Here is a 21,239-nt window from a genome sequence, read left to right on the forward strand (position 1 = left end):
ACATTGAACCAAGAAAACCATCCCTATATAAAAGGCTGACCAGCCGCCTGGGACGTATTACCCTATGAATGGCTTTAGCTCCTCAGGCTAAAATGAGCCACGGGATAGGCAGAGATCAAAGGAATGGAGATTACCCAGCGCCAGTGAAGTAATTCACACCTTGGTGTCTTCAGGCAGCATTATAATGCAGGAACCGGCTTCCTACATATCATCCTTTTTTTATTAATTAATGAAAAGGCTTTATATTATTACAAGCAAATAGGTCACCCATATGTTGAGGGATAGAGGCAGCAGGCAGCATTATAATGCAGGAACCGGCTTCCTACATATCATCCTTTTTTTATTAATTAATGAAAAGGCTTTATATTATTACAAGCAAATAGGTCACCCATATGTTGAGGGATAGAGGCAGGGGTTGACCTTCCCAAAATCAAACATTAAGACTGTGTACGAGAGTCACCATCAGGCTGTTAGCTTGACCCGAAGTACTCTCGACCTGTCCTCTGCCGTTTTTCTGGGAAAGGGAAATCTCGGGGCAGGTAACCCTTATGCAGGTCAACGTACCTCCCAGAGAAGCCTGTATAATAGGCAACTCTGTGCGATGCCTTTGCTCAGCATCCCTCATTGGGGCTGCACAAACCAGACACTCTACCCTGTGCAGTGAGCCTAGGCTCCGGGTGTGCAAGAGCTGTCTGGCCGGCGGCCTATCGCTTAGCCAAAATATAAGCGCTTGGATGATCTCTTGGTTTGAGCCCTGGAGCTTACATGCCAGTCAAAAGTAATAGTAATCCATAAGCGGCTGCATCAAACAATTACACCCACCCCTTTTCTCACAGACCAGCCAAAAATAACAGCAATCTGTAAACGGCTGCATCGAACAATTACCCCCACCCCTTGCCATCTCTCCGCCAAGGACAGGAGTTAATCTGGATAACAATAGCGGCTCTCAACTCCCGGGGGTAGAGGGTGGAGTTTCGACTTTTGAAGGTCTGCAGAGGCTCTTCGGGTGAGTCTTTCTGGGATCCACAGAGGATTTTCTTCATCCTGTGAGAAAACACAATATCGCTCCCCTGGATCTTATGAGAATAGGATCCGGGCCTTTCCAAAAATCAGTTAAGATATCTTTCCATTTTACCATTTCCTTTTGGCCTTTTAGTTTTTGAGGTGAGACGCTTGGCCTCGGTATGGCCCCCAGCGTTAATGTAAATGAGGCTTTAAAGCCCCAGGCATTCCAGGCCTTTAAGAAGTGTTGAATAGCAGGCATGGCCTTTTCCCCTATCAAAGACTGGGAAAGCCATCTGTAATTTTCTTCGCTCCTCTGATGGTAAGAAGGAGTCGGTTCCAAATAGTGGGGGTGCTGATGGAAGCACACCCGCTGGCATTTTTGGCCGTGCTGCTTCTTTCTCTAGCTCTGCTTTCTTGTTAGAGTCTAAAATCTCAGAGTCTGAGCTGCTCAGCTCCAAGGCTTCCAGTTTCGTTGTAGGGCAGAGGCTAGGTTCCTCATCTCTCCTAAATTTACCGGGGTGTGACCGGCCATTCCCCATTCTCTCTCCCTCCTTCTCTGTCTTTTCCTCATCCAGCTGAGCTGTTCCTTTTAAAACTTTATCTCTTGAGCTTTTAGAGTCATTAGAGCTATCAAGATTTAAAGCTTTATACACTCCCTTGTCAGTAGACATTCCAGGAGGTCTTTTTTTCTTATACGTTGTAGTTTCTCTTCTTACATACACTCCCATGTCATTAGACATCCCGGGAGGTCCTTTTTTCTTATATTTTATTGTTAGGCGCGCCCCATCTCTCACTACATTCGGTTTCTGATATGTAATTCTGGACTTCTTTAAGATTGCTACAACAGTGAGAAAAGTCAAAATAGCTCCTAGTAAAAGCATAGAAGCTTCTATATTAACCTCCCACAATAGCAACATTCCCAAGCCAAAGCCTAGAAAAATCATACCTCTCCGAATTTCTCTCATTACATTCGGTTTCTGATATGTAATTTTGGACTTCTTTAAGATTGTCCCAAGCCAAAGTCCAGAAAAATCATACCTCTCCGAATTTACCATCCTGCAGTTCTGAATCCGCCCTGTAGACAAGGGGTCTCTGTGGTGCTGGAGATGTTAAGCGTCCCGGGTTTCGGCACCATATGTCCCGCGCCCGCTCTGTATTCCTCGCCAGCAAGAAATACACGCAGGACACTCGGATCCTTCTGCAGACAAGCTTTAATGCATTAGACTGAGCAGAGACTGAGCAGAGACTGAGCAGAGACATTGAACCAAGAAAACCATCCCTATATAAAAGGCTGACCAGCCGCCTGGGACGTATTACCCTATGAATGGCTTTAGCTCCTCAGGCTAAAATGAGCCACGGGATAGGCAGAGATCAAAGGAATGGAGATTACCCAGCGCCAGTGAAGTAATTCACACCTTGGTGTCTTCAGGCAGCATTATAATGCAGGAACCGGCTTCCTACAATATGGTGGTGCCATGTTGGTATTTACAGATGTCCCTTGTCTCTGCCCTGTTCACTGCCTTTTCGGCTGTCCTCCTGTACCCCTTCCTCATGTTGTATCTCTGGATGCCATCTCATCCTGACTTCTCCGGTCAGATCAGGAACTCTGCCTTGGATCCTTTCTGGGCTGTGTACCCAAACCCATTTCTAGGCTAGGCCCAGCACTGGTTGGCATGTGAGTGAGTCCTGGGAGGACTCTGGGACCAGGACTTGTACGCACAGATCCTGACAGAGCAGTGCACCTACTTCTGCAGTCCATCAGGCACCAACACCTCACACAGGACTCCTGTGCCTGCCCCCCACTGTGCCTGGGAACACATGTCAGGTGGGCACTCTTATTTTGGAGGCGGATCTCATCTATCAGTGTGGCACAGAGCTGTAGATGGAACTCTGAGTGTGCAAGTGGAGTGAGGATCTGGAGACAACACTCGAGAGCATGTGGTGGGTGCATGGCTGCTGAGTGCAACGGACTGAGGCATGTCTATGTGTGGAGCATCCTGGGAGAGCTGGCAGGAGAGGACTGGGTTGTCCTGGGAGGCAGCCAGGGTGGGGAAGATGGGAAGGTTTCCTTCAAGGTTTTCCCTGCAGGACATCTAGGCCCACAGAAGAGTGTAAGATTGGTGCTGTTAGGCACTCAGGATCCAGCTCAAGGGGCAGGTAGGCCATGCTACCCACATGTGTCCACTGGCTAACCCAAGGACACCAATACCCACAGCTCCTCATATATGACTGTCTCAAGGGAGTTAAATGCTTAGGAAATGAGTGTGGTGGGTCCATCTGTGATACCAGCTCATGGGAAGCTGTGGCCGAATGATTGTCAGGAACTTGAACCAGCCTGGGTAAACTGGTGTGTTTTCTTAGAACAGTCAGGAGTCTTGTAGAACAAATATGAGAACCAGAGTTCAGATCCCAGGACTCACAAAAATGCAGCTGGGTGTGGCAGCCCTCCTATCATCTCAGCACTTAGGAGGCTTCCTGTGGGGGAGCTGGCTAGCTAGATAAGGCGGATGGTGAATTCCAGGTTCAGTCAGAGACCCAAAATTGAGTAATAATTGAAAAACACCCAGTATTAATTTTGGGCCTCTACATATATGCACACACATGTGGTTATGCAACCTCTAATTATCTGCCCACACATGTAAACATACATACACACCATACACATATGTCAACATTTTTATTTTATGAAAATAGCATTCTAAATAGGCATTGCCTATCTGCTCTTAATACACTGAGAAGCCATACTGCCACCCTGGCCCATCTGCTATCAATCATTGTGAGAAGCCATTGATATCACTGTGACTCAGTGTATCTGTTAACACACTGTGCATGTGGACCTTGGTGAGCCATTGGGCGTTATTGATGGGTGTGGAGGCTCAGGTGGCTTGTCCTGCTGCAAGATGCTGCCTCCTGGTGGGTGGTATACTTTCCACCAGGCTTAGCAGGTGCATATCTTTGGTTTCTTCAGATTTTTTTTTTTTTGGTTTTTGGGTTTCTCTGTGGCTTTGGAGGCTGTTCTGGAACTAGCTCTTGTAGACCAGGCTGGTCTTGAACTCACAGAGATTGGCCTGCCTCTGCCTCCCAAGTGCTGGGATTAAAGGCGTGTGCCACCAACGCCCAGCTTCTGTCAGATTTTTATTCATAAGTTGTAATGAGTGTCTAGAGGACTGGGTGCTTCCTTCCATCAGGGTGTGTTCAGTGCTGTCAGAGTCCTATTTTCATTTCCCTCAGAGGAGCAGCAGGTTCTCAGGCACTCCAGCAGCTCCATGGCCTCAGAACAGCCCCTCTGCATGGCCTGCTTGATCTTTTTTTTTTTTTTTCTTGCATTAGGTTCCTTATTAAGACATCATAGACAGACACTTGCTATTGTTTTCATCTGAGATGCTTCTCAAGTCAGATATTCTCAAGTCAGATTTTTGTTGTTGTTGAGGCAGGATCTCATGTAGCTCAGGGCAGCCTTGAATTCACCGTGTAGCCAAGGATGACCTGAGCTTCTGATAGTCCTGCCTCAATCTCCCATGTTTCAGGATTACAGGCTTGCAACACCACACACAGTTTATGAGACTGGGGACCAAACCAGGGCTTCGTGCATGCTAAGTAAGCACTCCACCTGCTAAGCCATACGCCCAGCCCCTAGATCCAGACTTGTTATTAAAGATAGCAACCCTGTCCAGCCTCCACTTTCAACTGCCTTAAGATTTCTTGTATTTACGTTACTATGTGAAGTGTCCATCTTGTGGCCACCTGTCAGTCCAGGTCCCGCGTATCCATCCTCCACATGGACTGTGCGGGTGCCCAGTGCCACCTGCACACACACATCCTTTACTGCCCATATGCAGCTAGGTCAGGCCTGCCCTCGTGCTCATCCAAAGTGACAGAACTCTAGGGTGATGCCCCACGTCACTGTGCTTCCCGCCTTGCTAAACTGCAGTTCTCCTTGGAATGCAATCTTCTGTGACTCACCATTTACACATGGTCAACTCTCAAGTTGTGTAATCTCATCTCAAAATGTCCCAACACAGGTTTTTTTCAAAACCCTTTTTGTTGTTGAATCTCTTCTAGAAGCTTCTGAACCATTCCAGTCAAGGGCTTACTGTTAGTGGCTGTTGGTATCTCGCAGCCTTTAGGTACCTTTCCTGGGCTGGGCCCTTTGTTTTCTTTCTTGAGTTAAGCTGCCATCTTCAGGAGCACACCCTCCATCAGCAACTGAAGAGATGGATGGTGTGTAACTGATGCTTTGGCACCCATCTCTAGAGATTCATTTTGTCTTGCATTCAGCTATGTTAGCTCAGCAAAGTGCTGAGATTCACACATCATGTTATCAAGTCGCTCATTTAAATACTCTCCCAGCTCACAAATATACCATACATTATGTGTTTTGAACTCCTGCTCAATCAGGTTGCTTACAGCTGGGACAACTATGACTAAACTTGCTATGGCATTCTTAGAGCATGCATTCATGCTAGTGCCGGTTCAGGTTGTATGGTTGTGTTCAAATCTAAAAAGGCTTCACCATTGCACAGACACAGACACAGACACAGACACAGACACAGACACAGACACACACACACACACACACACACACACACACACACACACGGGCCTGGGGACTCTGAGCTCAGCCATTTCAGGGAAGGGGAATACAGTGAAGAATCTGCATTTCCTCATCACCCGTACATGCTGAGCGCCCCTTCCCATGCTGCTGACCACATGGGCATCTTCACTGGCAAAGAGCCTACATGATCCTTTTGCTGGACAATTCTCTGTGCAGTTTAGGCAAGGAGTCCTTTCTGATGCACTGTACATATTTCCTTTTTGGACAGAAGGTCTCACATGCCTAGGATAACTTCAACCTTCTGATCCTTCTGCCTCCACTTCTCCAGTGCTGCGATTAAGGCGTGCACCATTACCCCCGGTTCATGAGGCTAAAGGTGTGTGCCACCACTGCCTGGCCATCTATCAGCATGGTTTGCATACTGGGCTATGGCACGTTTTACATTGTGCATGATGCAAGGTGACTTTAGTCTTCCCCCAGTGTGCCAAGTGGCTCGCTCCATCTCCCCTTACTGTGAAGACACTCTTTTCAATGCAGATGTCTCTCTTGAATCTAGGGGTTGCATTCAGACACATGCATCCCTGTATGTCTCACCACAGGCCACCCAGCATCGATGCCACTCCTCCCCCCATCAGTTGGCCCCCTTCTGCTCTCACCCCCAGGCCTGGCTGTCTTGGGTTCAGCTGTGAGCTACCCTGGGCTCATGCGACCTTACCTTTGGGTTGGAAAAATAGGAACACAGGTCACTTTCCCAGAAGAACATTTTGAAGAAAAATACTTTATTTATTGCGCAAGCACATGTGTGGTCAGAGGACAACTTGCAGGAATCTGTCCTCTTCTATCAGATAGTCCCTGGGGACTGAACTTAGGTCACCAGACTTGGTAGAAAATGCCTTAACCTGCTACCCTGAGGTCTTTTAGTCCCTTTTGCTAGGTGGCAGAGTACTGCTAGCCAGAACCACCTCATCTAGGTTTGTAGCTTGAGGTTTTCTTGCTATATGAGTCACACCCAGTAAGCAGTTTGTAGGGTCTGACTCCTGAGTTATCCAGGAGTAGCCTTCCGATTCTATACCCAGAGGCTAGCTCTGAGGAGCAGGCAGCTCCTGCACTGGTCACATCTGCTCCTGACTCAGCTATGGGCCCTGTGTCACTCACACTGAGATGGTTCGCTGGGCTGCTACAAACACCTTTTACTTCAACATGCTCATTTCTAAGGAGAATGCAGCCATGACCTCTGGCTCTAGGGACAGAAACAAACCTGAGTGATGGAGCATCTCCTTCTCTCGCATCTCTGATAGCCAGGCATTCCCCCTGCAGTTGACTCTGAGCCTGGTGTCTGGGGCCCAGCATCATGCCAGGCGTGTGTGTGGCATAGGAGGCTCATTGGGTACCTACCCGAGTGTGTGTCTTGGGCAGAACTGGAGAGGTAGAGCTGAGACTCTAGCAACAGGCACTTCTCTGGGCCTCAGACACTGCTGAGAGCTCTGGGCATATTATTTACTAGTTCTGAAAGGGACACATCATAGCTGGCCTGGATAGTGGCACACACTGTGTAGGTGAGGGAGCCACTGTGGCCTGCTGTTCCTTGCTGTTGCTGTCCTTAACCAGCAGGCTTCTTATGTGCTGTCCTGGAAGTTTTGCCAGGGTATGAATGTCTGCATGTGTTCACTTATGTATAGGTATACATGTAAGTGTGCACACATCAGAACTGAGGGTGTCTTCTTCCATCATACTCTACTTTTGTTAATTGATTGGTATAGCTAGCCAGCTGGCCCTAGTTGTCCTCTTTTCCTGCCTCTCAAGTGCTGGGATTGTAGGCAGGCCAACACACCCACAAGGTATTTACATGGTTCTGTAGATCTGAACTCTAGACCCCAAGCTTGCAGAGCAAGCATTTTATTCACTAAGCTGTCTCTCCAGCGTTGATATTCTTATAAACAAGTTTAACTGTGTACTCCTGCTAGGGTGAGATCCAATCGCCTGATCTTCCAGGATTAGCTGCAGGGTCAGAGGTCACTTTGACTATTATCCTGTGTGAGGGATCAGATACTGAGTCTGATATTTTTGGGAGACAGAAAATGCCCCTCCCTGCAACCTGCTGGCTTTGACCTCTGTCATCTTTTTCCTGAAATCTCACTTATCTGGGGAGGGAGAGAGGGTGAGTGAAATGGGGAGAGCAGTGGAGAGAGAGAGAGGATAGGAGCTTGAGGGAAATATTTCAGGTGGGTAGATTAGCCCATCCCTCCTCCTTTCATCTGTAACTTACTTTGTCATGGTGCCAGCTCTGACTCAAGCAGACCCATCCATCAAGATACTAGGCAAGAACCGGATGGCTCAAAATTCCGCCATGTATTTAAGGACTCTGGACATAACATTTCCAGTGACAGATTTATGTAATTTCAGTGTAAACTGTGCTGCTGCAGCATGGAGAACAGTCATATTTCACTGGTAGCTGTAACCAAGGCTCTCAACCAGGATGGTGACAGCCACACTTGCTTGAAAGAAAAGAAGTCCTTGCCAACCATGGCAGTATCATACTGGTGTGTCCACGGATCCTCCTTGCCACGTCACTGTGGTCAGCCACACCGGTTACCACAGGTCTACACATGCAGATGAAATGTTGACAGCTCCCAGTGTCCTCAGGAGCCTCTCTGGACTGCTACTGGTGGTTCCTGGTCCTCAGAGCTCATTGTGCTGAGCTCTTGAGACCCTGCTGGACAGGTCCTGCAGATGCTTCTTCACCTGTCAGTGGGGGACAGCATGGTAAGCCTGCCATTTCATGAGATCACAGGAGACAGCTGAAAACCAATACTAAACATGCTCGCTCATCTTCCATTATAGTCTTCTAAAACATGTCATTAAGACTCAAAAGCACAAGGAATACTAAAAATTGGAAGCAGATCATCCCCAAAGACAATGACACTGTGGCTTTTGTTTGCCCTATTATTTTTAGGAGACCCTGTGATGGGTCATGAAGACAGTTAACTCTTCCTCGCAGTGGTGGATGCCTGCAGGGATTCACAGAGAACTCCATTTCTGACACCTTAGCACCACAAGGGCACCAAGAACCTTAGTGGCTTGCCAGGGCCAGGCTTTATCTGTGGTTTTTATGAGTTCTGTCAAAGAGGAGGCTGCTAGTACTACCTTCTCCATTGGAGTCAGTTTCTGGCAGGTCTCCAAGCATACCCTGTGGCCCCAGCACCCCCAGTCTGTTGTTCAGATTCACAGGGCCCCTCACACATTGCTTCAAGTCCCTTGGCATCCAGAGGCAGCTGAGAATGTGCTTGGATTTTAGCCTTGTGAACCACACCCCCAAACCCTTATGGTAACCTTTGATGACCTCTGAGTGCTGGGGCTTTGGGCTCCTGCTATTCTGCCAATATACAGCCATATAGCATGGTTTGGTGTGTCTATGCCACTTAACTTCTCAGATTTTACTTATTTTTGCATAGCTTACACACCCTATGGCTCAACTCGAGAAGGTACAGGAGGGTCTCTCCCATGCTGTCTATAGCCCCAGGTCCTTCTAGAGGCAAGATGATGGTTCCTTGGGGCTTCCTGAAATCTGTGGAGACGGTTCATGTAGTTGTTTGTGCCTCTGCTTATTTGCATTGTTCAGCTTCAACTAACCCAGAGGTTGTTCCCAAAAGGGCTCCTGGTGACTCCACCACCTCTGCAGAACATCTTAGTCACCCTGCGTGTGGCTAGCCTGGGATTCAAGCCCATACCTCAGCAGGCCAGGAAACAGCTCCCTGCCCCTGGCTGCTGTGATGCTTGCTGCCCTTCATGTCTACAGGCATCATGTTTGTGGGCAGTGCCAGAGTCTGCCATGCTGAGCACCTGGCCACTCAGAGCTCCCAGAACTGCATTTGTGTTTCCCTGAGTCAGGAGACCCAAGCATAGGGCTAACAGGCCTGGGTGCAAGGACAAAGAGGGGTAGAAGGGACGGCATGGCCCACCTTGTAGCCCAGCTCCTTGGTCTTCTCCTCCAGCAGCACATATTTCTCCTTGTTGCGGCTGATGTGCTCGGGGTCCCCGATGCTCTCCACATGCTTCAGCTTCTGGTGGGAAATCTCCAGCTGCTTCTGGTAGTGGTTATGCTTTTCAATTTTGGCCTCAAAGTGCTTCAGCTCCTCCTAGAAGGTGTCAACAGCTTAGTTTCCTCCAACACAGAGATGTGAGGTGCCTGTCTCTTGTCCAGCAATGGTCTTGCCCACTGCCGGCAACCACCAGGCTGAATACCTGAGAACTGCTACATGCTTACTGCTAAGAACCTCTAAACAGGGGTTGTCCACCAGAACCCGGTGGCAGCAGGGACCTTTGTATTCTCATCCCTGGATACCTTCTTTCTTTCCCATGCTGACTCTGCTCCCACCTACCACATTGAGGCGTGCTGTCTCTGCAAACAGCAGCCCTGCCTACTGAGCATCCAGCTCCTTCCTGGCCCCATGATCAGGCTGATGCCCAGGGATGAGCTTTACCACAGGTGCTCTGTACCCTCTGCCCTCTCCTTCCCCAACAGGCCCATCACCCCAGTTCCTAGTGGTTACCCCATCTTCTGTCTTCATGAGATCATGACTGAGGTAGCCTGGATCTTGGGATCCAAGGTCTCTTCCCAGGGCCACAAAAGCTCAAGCTCCATGAGGAAAGGCTCATGTCCACTTCACTGTCCTGCCTCCCATGGACTCCCTTGTTTCTCAAAGGCTTCCTGCTGCTGGCATCTCCCCTGCCTGCTCCCTCTTACTCTACAGGTCCAGTGCCCATAGGAGGTCAGTGGCAGCCTCTACAAGCCCCTACCCCTGGAGCTCCTTGGGCACAGACACACTGGAGGAGCCTTGAACTTGGGGGCCTCATCAAACTATACAGATCCCAAGATGTCCCATCCTACCCTAAACAGCAACTAACTATCAATCCTGCTCAGCTTAGACAATATTCTAGGCCTCCTGAAGCTCTGCCTACACCTCACTGTTAGTATTCAGGCATCTGTACTGGCCTGCCCTTGGCCTTGACAGAATACACCCTCAGCTGCAGCCACACTAAATGCACCACCTGTGCATAGTCACTATGTTCCCTTCTAAAAGGGCCCTGCCCACCTCCTATCTTTCTTTCTCCCTCACTCCCTCTTTCTCTTCTACCTCTCTCGTCCCCAGAGGCTAGTCCCTGCCTCCCTCTCTGACCCCTTTTCTGCTCCTTCTCTCTCCTCTTCCAATAAATCTCCTATGTGAGTCCTGTTGTATGGCGTGACTTCTCCACAGCGTTTTTAAAATTACAACACTCACACATTGGCCATCGTCCCTCTCAGCACCTCATAGCACTCTGCTGGGCAGGATCCACCCTTCCCCCTCACAGCCAGATGCCACACCCAGGAGGCACTGAGACTGCTGGCATGGGACGTGTGTGCCCACCTGCTACCACTTGGCTGCCAGCTGGGATGACAAGAGCTGCAGAGGCCAGGGTTAGGAAGTTAAAAAGAAGAAAACCATGAAGGCACTGCAGTATGAGGAAAAGGAACAGAGAGCCTGATCCCACTGGAGACCCAAAAGAGATGGAGTTCACAATAGAAGGTGACACAGCTTCACCTCCCTGTTTCCTTACCCGGAATGACTCCAGTTCCTTCTCGGTGAAGTTGGCAGTCTGGGCCAGATCCCACAGATCTATCACTCGGGGCTCTTCAAACTCTGCAAGAAAGCAGAGTTTGGGTAGGTAGCATGGCAGGACACACCCTGGTGCTGGGCCCCCACATGGCCTGTCAGTTGGAGGGAATAGTGTGTGTGCTGCATTTTGGGAGAACTAAGTACCTGTTCTGTTCTAACAGCACCAGCTTAGATGTAGCCCGATGGTAACCTCACTGCCCACGGTGAAGGGGTCACAGCCCCTGGACTCAGAATCACCTGCTACACCTGGCCAGGACCATCAGCATGCCTCTGAAGTGACAGTGAGTGACAGGGCCATGGAGACCAGCTGGGAATTGGGGAGGGTTAGGTATCACTGAGTTGAGGATGGGGTTTGGCCATTCACCTTCTAGTTCCCTTGATGTCAACCCACCTCTGGGGTACACAGCTATCCAGCAAGGCTCCATGGCCTCTGGCTAACCCTGAGCCACAACAGAAATCCTAGTCCTGCATAGGGCCCTTCCTGCCTAGGACTCAAGGGACCCAGTTTTCCTGGGAGTGTAGGGGTTAGGAACGGGCAGACCAGTGGGAGAAGCGAAGGGACTATCTGGATGCAGCTCCCTAGGAGGGTGGTGTTGCAGAATACTTAACTATGTAAAGATGTGTTGCATTTGTTTAATTATGTAAAGATGTATTGCTGTTTTACCTTGCCTGCCTAAGACATCTCATTGGTCTAATAAAAAGCTGAATGGCCAATAGTGAGGAAGAAGATAAAGGCAGGACTTCTAGGCAGGGAGAGTAAGTAGGAGGAGGCATTTAGGCTGGGGGTGGGATGGGGAAGAAGGAAGAAAGAAAAAAGCGACACCAGGGGCCAGCCAGCCATGGAGGAAGCAGAAAGTATGACATACAGACTGAAAGGTAAAAGCCCCAAGGCAAAGTGTGCATTAATAGAAATGGGTTAAATTAAATTAAGTTAAAAGAGCTAGTACAAGTCTAAGCTAAGGCCAAACATTCATAATTAATAAGTCTCTGTGTCTTTATTTGGGAGCTGGTTAGTGGCCCAAAGAAAAAATTCCAACTACGGGGCAGGATTGTGGTTAGAGAAAGGGGTGACACCCAGCACATTGACCATGGCCAGACTCCCTTATATAGTCCCATTATCCCAACAAGAGTACAAGGAAGATTGGTCACCTCCATAGCAAGCTGTCTTGGGACAGGGTGCTATGACTTCATAGTAGGCCTCAAGCCCAGGCCCTCAAGAGTACATACCATGTCTGTAAGGCCTTGCAGGTGCTGCCCCAGGTGGAGGAGGTTCTGCCTGGGCCCATGCTACCTGAGGCTGTGCAAGTAAGACTTTGTCCATTGCTGGTTACTGCCCCTGTGTTTAGGGATGAAACTAGGCATCTACTGCCTAGAGCCTCAGGATGGACAGCAAGCCTGGCCCTAGCACCTTTGTAAGTCCCAAGAGGGTGGGACTGTCACTGCAGCAGAAGTTGCCATCCTGCTTGATATAAGGGCCAAAGGCCAGCACTGGCAAGGGGATGGGGAGTGGGGAGACAGTCTTGTGTGAGATTATCAAGACTGAAGACAGCCTGGATGGGGCAACCAACTGGAGGCCACTCTGTACCACTTCACACCAATTTTGGTGATAGGGCTGAAGGTCAGCTCAGACATTTTAAAAATAATTAACCTTTATTTTAATTTTTATGTGTATAAGTGTTTTGCCTGCATGTATGTCTATGTATCACAGACATAATGCCTATGGAGGCCAGAAGGCGGCACTGGATCACCTGGGACTGAAGTTACAGGTGGTTGTGAAAAGCCATGTCAGTGCTGGGGATAGAACCTGGGTCCTTTGGAAGAGACCAGTGCTCCTAATCACTGAGCCATCTCTCTAGTCCCCAGCCCAGACATTTATATTACAGCTCCAGGAAGTGGGGCCCAGAACAGGCCACTCTTTAACACAGACAAGGACTGAGTTTGATGTGTCCTTCGTGGGCAATCCTGGGTCCATGTACCTGTCCCCTAAGCATGTGTCTATCAGTTTGCCCGCCACAAATAGAAGCAGACAGTTCCCCATCAGGCATCAGCAGGCACAACCTGCACATGGGGACAAGGGCTTACCAGTGGTAGGACTGTAGCCCTGGTGGCTGACCTTCCTCAGGCGGTCTAGGCCCTGGTTGATACTCCGCAGTCTGTCCTTCAGCTCACTGTGCTTGCTGCTCAGGGCGTCACTTTTGAGGTGGTTCATGTCAGAGGGACTGAGAAGGTTCTCATAACCTTCTGTGGAATAAGACACACCATGTCCGATAAGGATTTCTCCAGGCCTGGAGTCTTAGTGGCTAAGATGGCCCTGAGTCCATCCAATGGCCATGCCTCTGCAACCTGGCTCTCACACAAACATCTAAGGTGGATGTCTTAGCATCTGTACCCAAAGGCTTGCCCCAGCGACCTCCATGGCCCTCAATGGTTCTTTCTCAGGACCCCTATTTGGCAAGGTCACACCAGTCAGAAGTGATAGTGGCTGGCTTGTGCTAAAGAGGTGGCTTGCTACATCAGGATACCTCAGTCACCCCAGAAGCAACCTTTCATGTGTGCAGATGTACTGGCATTACAACTGGTACAAAACCTGTTTGTATTCATGAACATGGGTCGAAACATGGGAAAATTGTCCACCCCTCCCACAACTCTTAGGAACCTCGGAACACCGCTCAGCACAGGTAGGGATGGGCGTACCTTCAGCTCTGCTTAGTGTGTCTAGCAGCACATTGTACTCGTGGATCTTCTCTTTGTGGTGCAGAAACTCCCGCCATAGCTTGTCCAGTTCTTCACTGGAGAATTTCCCTGATGTCTTTGCCTAAGAGGAAACAGCCTGGGGTGACCATCCCTGTATTGTCATCAGCACACCCTAAGGAGTTCAGGGTTCTATCAGCAGTATCCTTGCTCCAGGGCAAAGAGCTTGAGGCTGTTCTCATCCTCTGCAAGCCTTGTGATCTCAACTAGGTGCACCAGGAAAAAATTCAAATTGGAAGCTCCTGATGGGCAGTGTCCCTTGTCCTTCATGTCCCCAGATTTGACAGGGCTGGCCAGAGAAGGGAGAGGGAGGACTCTGAGGAAGGTACCTACATCTGCTTAACTCTTTTGGCTGTGGATGGTGAGGACATCAGGGCCATCTCCATGGTCCAGTGGGGACCAGATCAGTGTAACCCAGACAGGCTACTCCAGGAGCAGGACCAAGTGAGCCTGTAGCACTGAACCACTGCCATATCCCATTGCCCACCCCACACCTGTGCTCTCTGCTTAGGTCTGCACTCCAAAGCAAAGATGGGCCAGACCCAGCACTGCCCACCTTCCAAATCACAGCACCAAGAACCCACACCAACATCTGCACACAGCTGAGGAGCACCTTCCCAGGCAGGATCATAGGCCAGAACCAGAGACAGAGTAAAGAGACAGAGCTGCCTGACCTGACACCTGTGTGTCAAGGGCCTGTCTGATGCCTGCAGTCCTGACAGCTAGGAGCAGTGATTGCCTCTGTTGGCCAACTAGGACAGCACAGACAGATCATGTCTCATGGAGAAGCCAACAGCCTGAGTTGGTTCCCATGCATCAGGTTTCACCGCAGGACTGGCAGCAAGATGATAGCAGAGAGAGCACCCACAGCCCCACATCTTAACTCTCTGTAGGTTGGCACAAGTTCAGAAGGGGAAAAGGCAAGTGGTACCTTGTGCCACAGCTTTTCCAGCCTGGGGTCCCCCAGCTCATCCTGGGTGTCTTCATTGAGTGAGTTGCTGTGCACCATCTGGGTGTCCTTCCTCCCATCCAGTCCGTACCTGGCCAAGATGACTAGAGAAGGGGCGTTTGTTTTAATTATTTATTTTTAATATTTTATGTACATCCGTGTTTTGCCTGCATGTATGTCTGCCCCTCACCTGTGACCCTGTCTTCTTTAGAAAGGTACAGAATTTCTGTTGTATCATCTTGTCATATCCAAGCTGGTGTCCCACTGATCCCCAGCATTTCCCTGGGGCCTCTATCCCACAACTCTCATTGGGCAGTTCCATACGGCACTGTGGTCTTCATGCGCTAATGGATCAGTGGCCACATGGCTAATACTGTAGACCCCAGCTCCTACCCCATTCGTTCTTTCTGCTGTGGTCTTTCAGTCATGGCCAGTCCTTCAAGTGCCCCTGTTGCTCAGTCTTTACCTGTCTTTGGGGGATATCTACCCTTTTCCCAGTCTTAAGAACTAAGGTGCCTCACTCTGTCTGGAAGCTTGAATTCCTGGAACCTGGGATAATATTCTGTGAGGCATGCATTCCATTGTCTAGTTTGTGAGCACATGGCCTTGCTCCACAGTCACAATGTGTCTTTAGCATTCTCGATGACCATGAAAAGCCACTTCTATTGACAGGTCAGGAAGCATCCTTGGGCAGGCAGTGTGGGTGCATACACTGTGACTCAATCTGGACTCTTAGACTGTACAAAGCTATTTTATAAGTGGACAACGGCTGGTGCCTGTAATCCCTGTTACTTGGGAGACTTAGGCAAGAGGGTTGCTTGAACCTTGGAATTTGGGAGCAGTTGGGGCAATGTAGTAAAATCAGTATTCTCAGATACCTCTCAGCCTCAGAGAGCCAGTGCCTGGCACTGCCTCTGCAGCTTTACACCCAGCCCAAGTCTGCTCATTGCTTGCCACCATGGAAAAGAGCTGCTATTGTCACCCACAACCTGGGTAACTGAGCTGGGTAGAGGCAGAAAGGGAGTTTGGGCAGAGCTCTGTCACACTTGGGGCCTATAAACAAATTGCTCAAGACTTTTCAGAAGCAAAACCTAGCAAGATCCTGGATTCTGGAGTGCTGTGCTCTGTATGAAATAGAATCCCAGACAGCTGAGCTGGAAGAGGTCTCACATAGTTCTCTTTGATGTCCAGGCCCACCCAGGGGGGAGTAAGGTAGCCCTGGCAGGCCCCTGGACAGACCAGCAGGATCACTGCCCCATAGGACTGAGTCCATGTGGGGTTTTGCACAAGAACTGAGGCTGCTCCCATGAGACTAGGTCTTAAGGATCTGGCCTGGCCTCGGGTAGAGCTGGTTAAAGCTAGGGGGCCTAATCCCTTATGTGAGTACCAGCAGCGTCTGCTTCTTACCCCCAGGTTCTGGGTCTGTACTCTGCACTTTGGTCCTCCAGGTGTGGGATCAGCACCAACAATGACTTGAGCAGTAAAGTGAGGGACCCCCCCTCCCCATGGACTACAGCCAGAGGGTGGCCAGCATCAGTAAATACCCATCTACCAAGTGCTTGCTTAGAAGCATCAGCTTTAGGTGTTAGCTCCAAGTCCTGTTAGGTCTGCTGCCAGGCTACCCGTACTAGTGAAAAGAAAGCATCACGCAAGCAACCTTGCCCTACTTGAGTGTGGCCAGAATCTGCCTAGCAGGAAGAAACTACTTCTGACCCAGGACAGTGGCAGAGAATGGTCACTGGCCCACTTCCTTGAAAAAGTCTGCATTCCTCTATCTTTGAGTCCAACCCCATCTCTGCAGAGCTGGCTGACTGCCTACTTCCTTCTAGAAGCTCCTGGCCTCCTCTCCTGGGGGACCAACTCCACATTCAGCATCAGGCCTAAGGTGGGCACTTTGAGGGCTAGTTCTGAAGAAGCCTCCTGTATGAACCCTGGGTACAGTTCAGTTGCTTGTGCCAGCCAACTATAACCACCCTGCATTCCAGTGGTGTCTCATGGCAGGTACTCAACTCAGTTAGGGACTACCATTAGAGGCAGCACATGCCCAGGTCATGTGGGCAGCAGTGTGTTTTCATAAGTATGCCCGTTGCATAGGGCATGTGAAAGCTCTGCCCATCTTCAATGTCCACAACAAGGAGAAGCTCACAACCCTGCCCTGGCAGCACAGTCCATTCTGAGATCAGACCTGCTTCCTCACCTGGCTGGCAGCATCCTATATCCTGTTCCTGGCCAAACAGCTCCAGAGCCTTTGGTTGCCTGGGCATCAATCAATGTATCAAGTCCCCAGCCTTGATTGCCTCCAAACATTCAGAAAGCAGCAGAGACTCTGACCATGACCCAGGGCATCTGTCCTCAGATGAGCCACCTTGCAGGCTGCACTTAATGTCCTAATATCCCCCTCCCTCAACTTGGCCTGGGGCTGGTGCCTGCACCCGCCATGGGAACAGGAAGGTACCATTGAGGTTGTGGACCAGTTTTGCTTCTTTCTCCCCATCCTTGTCCAAGCCTTCCACCTTCAGTTTCTTCCAGTTGAGTTCGTCCCTCTCTTGTATCTTCAGGTCAGAATGGAGCTCGGCCAACTTCACAGGAGACAGATGAAGCTGCTCAAGAAGAAAGGAGTGACAGGTGATAAGAGATGGGCAACAAGACACACAAGGACTTCAAGGACCAACATTCTGTGTCAGGATCTCAGCTAGAGATGCAGCTGAGGCAAGGTCTGGAAATCCCAGGGCCAATAAGAAGCCCACAGCTGTCTGCAGCCTCCTGCAGCAGGGCACCACACTTTCACATTCTGACACTGGAAGCTATGTACCTGGTATAGGGTATACCAGTGAAGGGCTGGACTTGGTGAAGAAATGAAATTTTTTTACAGGAAGTATGAGAAGAAAAAGAACCACTACAGAGTAGAAGACTGAATTTACCAAAAACTTCCCAATAAAATCTTATTATTATTTTTTTGAGGTACTAGTACCCAGATCCAGGGCCTTGTGCATACTACTGTCTTAAATAAATAAATAAATAAATAAATAAATAAATAATCAGGACTGAGGATCCGAGAAGTCAACTACTGTCATCTGAATACATGGCCGCTCTAAGAGGATGAAAAACTGGGTTTCTGGGAATGTGTAACAACCTGCAGAGTTTCCCCTACCCCCAAATCCAAGGACAGTCCTCTGCTCTCCACATTGCCCAGGAGTCTTCATCTTGCAACACGCTAGGCATGTCACAGCACTGAGGCATGACGGATGTGCCCCAAGTCCCCCACTGAATGGCTCACAGCTCATCCCAAATATGTCTATGAAACAGGAACTGCGTAATGCCAGAGGCAGGGCATGAAGGGCTAGACTGACATGAGGCAATGACCCCCCTACCCAAGCTTCAAATTGCATAAGATGGAGGTGGGTTCTATGCCTCTGCAGAGCCCTCCCATAGCCCACTCCACTCCCTGGAGTCTCAAGACAGGCCTCAGTTCTTCTAAAGGTGGACTGGAAATGGGGTGAGACAAACAGCTCTGCCACAACTTTTCTTTGGCTTCATATATGATAAACTATATTCCATTCACTACAATGTAGTTTTGTATTTGGAAAACAAAGAAACACAAACTATGTAAAGATGAGACCTCCCTGGATGGTGAGGGAAGATCATTGAGAATCCCTAACAGATTGCAACCCAGGAAGGGCCTAAAAGCCCTAAAGCAGTGGGGGTGAGTTGGGAGATGACAGCACTGATAACTAACTCATCCAGAAGGAACAGAAGGCAAATTCCAAATGTTTACATGAACGATAAGAACCTGGTTCAGTCCCCCTAAGTAGAGGTGACTTAGAAGCTAGGACACAGCTGGAAGCCTCCATGTCTGAAGAAAAAGCAGCAATACTCAACCTGTGTCCTTCCTAGGCTCTTTGGAAGTGGGGAGCACAAAAAAGACATCCTAAAGACTGTCCCTTGGAAGACTGCCCCCCTCTGTTTAACAGAAAGTCCCCTAATTGCAGAGCTTTAAGAATAGAGGGCTGGAAGGACATGCAGTCCAAGGCTTAGACAGGATGAAGAGAGCAACCTTGGGGCAGACAAGGAACTGTGGATGATCAGGAAAGACATAATCAGTGGATATGGCAGCGAAGGACCCAGGGACAATACAGGCACAGAATGACAGGTGACCTGCCACAGTAGGTCTGAGAAAGTCACCTGGACATGCAGGTGGAGGACTTGGGGCCAGCTTCTGAACAAAAAAGGATCCCAGGATCTATAGGCACCAGTCTGCATTTCCCCAACAATCTTTGACTCCCTTTGCCCTAGAAGCCAACCTCCCAACTACCTCTCCATCCTAATCCTCCAGGGCCAAAGTTTCTCCACTGTTTTCTTTAAAGCACACACTTAGTTTGCAAATTATTTACTACCCTCTCAAACTCAGGAATGTTCAAGCTGGAGGGCTAAAGGGTGACCCTCTTCAGGCTAGGGAGGAAGATACTGTGGCCAGGAGGGTCTATTTATAAATAACCAAAACAAAAGCCTAAGTACTGATTTAGGATAGCAATCAGGGAGGGGACCCAAGTTCCAGGCCAGCCCTCAGGCTCTTGCTATCTCCATTCCAAAAGGAAGAGAATCAGATAAAATTATCTGCTAAATCTGATAGGCATTCTTCTGGTCTTGTGTAGTGTCTACCAACTGTGTAGTGTCATCCCCCTGCACCGCTGCACCCCCTTGGGAAAGGCTTCAGCCAAATTAACCAGCTCCCCTAGCATCTGAGACTTCTGTTTATCCTGTACTGTCACATCTCAGGTCATCTGCTTTTCTTCTTCCCATAAAGGTAAATACAGATAAAAGAAAAGGCTTGTAAGCCAGACCCCAGGCAGAAAACACCTGGCTACTCCATTTAAATAACTGGCTCTTTGGAAAATTGGCTTTCTAGACAAAGTGATTTTGGAAGAAGGGTAGGTATTACCCATTTGGGGTCCCCAGCTACACTAAAGGCAACCACAGCCCTCCATAAGGCCAGCACCAAGTTCCTCTTGGGCCTTTGGGTCTCCTTATTGCGAGGTCAGGGTGGCCCACCTGACACTTACGGGAGGCAGTACAAGGTGCAGGCTGCCTCCAGCCCAGAGGCCACGCCGGACCCTTGACCAGGACCCTTGCTCACAAGCAGCTCCTCACCCTTGGCCCCTAGCATCTTCCCGGCCCCACTCACCCGCTGGGCCTTCTCCCATAGCTGGTTCAGCTTCTCCATGCGGAACTCCTCCCCGGTCTCGCGCTTGGCGGCCATCTCGGGCTCGTTCTTCTCCCGGGAGTACTTGCCGCCATGGCCGGCGACGGGCTGGGGCACGAGCAGCAGCGGCAGGAACAGCAGCACCAACAACTGGAGCCGAGGCAGCATAGAGACCCTCTCTCTTTGCGGCGCCATCTTCCCTCTGCAGAGCCTGAGGCTCGCCGATTGACAGACCTGGTCGTGTAGGACCGCCCACCCGTAGCCCCGCCCACCAGACAAGCCCATCTCCAGACCCCGCCTCTCTCCTCCGCGGGATCCCTCCCGCCTCCAAGCTCCGCCCCTACGACTGTGCCCACCTCTCGGTCTCTGACCCCATCTACTGGCTCCGCCCGTCTACAGCCTGCAGCGAGCAATGGTGCCGATGTATTTCTGTGCTCTCGGCCAGGAGGCGCGGCCTGCAGAGCCCACCAGCAGGGCTCCTGGGCTCCTCCAAGGAGGGGAAGCTGGGAAAGTCGGGCCCTGCGGTCGGGGTTGGGGCTGCTCTGTCTCATCTGCACCCTCTTGCGCGGCCCCACTCCTCATGTAATCACGCAAGAAGCGCGGCGGGAGAGGGTTTTGTCATTAAACCCGGGAGCAGCTATCTCAGCTTAGTCTTTGGGACACTACGCGCGGTTTCCGTTTGAAAGACTGTGCACCTGCCTTGTCTCTTCCCACCTGCAGCCCTAAAGAAAATCCAGTGGACAGAATGAGGCGTGCTCAGACTGTTGAGGGTGTGGCCTGGCCTGGAGACAGCCTGGTGCTGAAGGTCCTAGGGTCTGGTACAGGCATGAGCACCATTTAGCGCCCAGAAGGGACAGGCAAAAGAGTCATTTGGTGACTATGACCCTAAAGGGTCTCCAATGGGGAGAGACATAGAGGACAAAAGGAGGGGACTTTGGGAGAGTCAGTGCTTTTTTAAAAATTATTTTTTAGTTCTATGCTGTATCTTGTGTTTCCTCAGCAAGGGTTCAGAATGCCTGGAATCCTGGTGATTTGCGGAAGTTGGCACTTGTTTTCTGAGATGTTTTGTTTTGTTTTTCGAACAGATCTCACTATGTAGCTCTGGCTATCCTGGAACTGACTATG

At 49.9% G+C, this 21,239-nt stretch overlaps 1 protein-coding gene across 2 annotated transcripts; it reads right to left on the reverse strand.

Moving 5' to 3' along the window:
- Positions 1–7,883: 7,883 nt before the first annotated feature.
- Positions 7,884–20,353, reverse strand: Lrpap1 (LDL receptor related protein associated protein 1). 2 transcript variants are annotated; one of them, XM_027387125.2, is made up of 8 exons: positions 20,097–20,351; positions 17,370–17,514; positions 14,897–15,018; positions 13,909–14,029; positions 13,297–13,455; positions 11,156–11,238; positions 9,520–9,696; positions 7,884–8,302 (listed from the first exon to the last, which is right to left on the reverse strand). In XM_027387125.2, exons 1-8 carry the CDS (start codon positions 20,307–20,309, stop codon positions 8,240–8,242), a joined length of 1,083 nt encoding a protein of 360 aa, XP_027242926.1. In that variant the 5' UTR covers positions 20,310–20,351; the 3' UTR covers positions 7,884–8,239. The 2 variants fall into 2 exon arrangements, with proteins under 2 accessions (XP_027242926.1, XP_027242927.1); XM_027387126.2 differs by lacking the exon at positions 13,297–13,455 and having other exon boundaries at positions 20,097–20,353.
- Positions 20,354–21,239: the final 886 nt, after the last annotated feature.

The sequence above is a fragment of the Cricetulus griseus genome, assembly GCF_003668045.3.
Source record: "Cricetulus griseus strain 17A/GY chromosome 1 unlocalized genomic scaffold, alternate assembly CriGri-PICRH-1.0 chr1_1, whole genome shotgun sequence".
NCBI lineage: Eukaryota > Metazoa > Chordata > Mammalia > Rodentia > Cricetidae > Cricetulus > Cricetulus griseus.

Coding starts and splice junctions, on each gene's coding strand:
- Lrpap1 (XM_027387125.2), bottom strand. CDS start 20,309: ATGGCGCCGCAAAGAGAGAGGGTCTCTATGCTGCCTCGGCTCCAGTTG. Junction 17,515..20,096: donor TATGGGAGAAGGCCCAGCGG/GTGAGTGGGGCC, acceptor CTTCTTGAGCAG/CTTCATCTGTCTCCTGTGAA. Junction 9,697..11,155: donor AGGAACTGGAGTCATTCCGG/GTAAGGAAACAG, acceptor GACACCTTCTAG/GAGGAGCTGAAGCACTTTGA.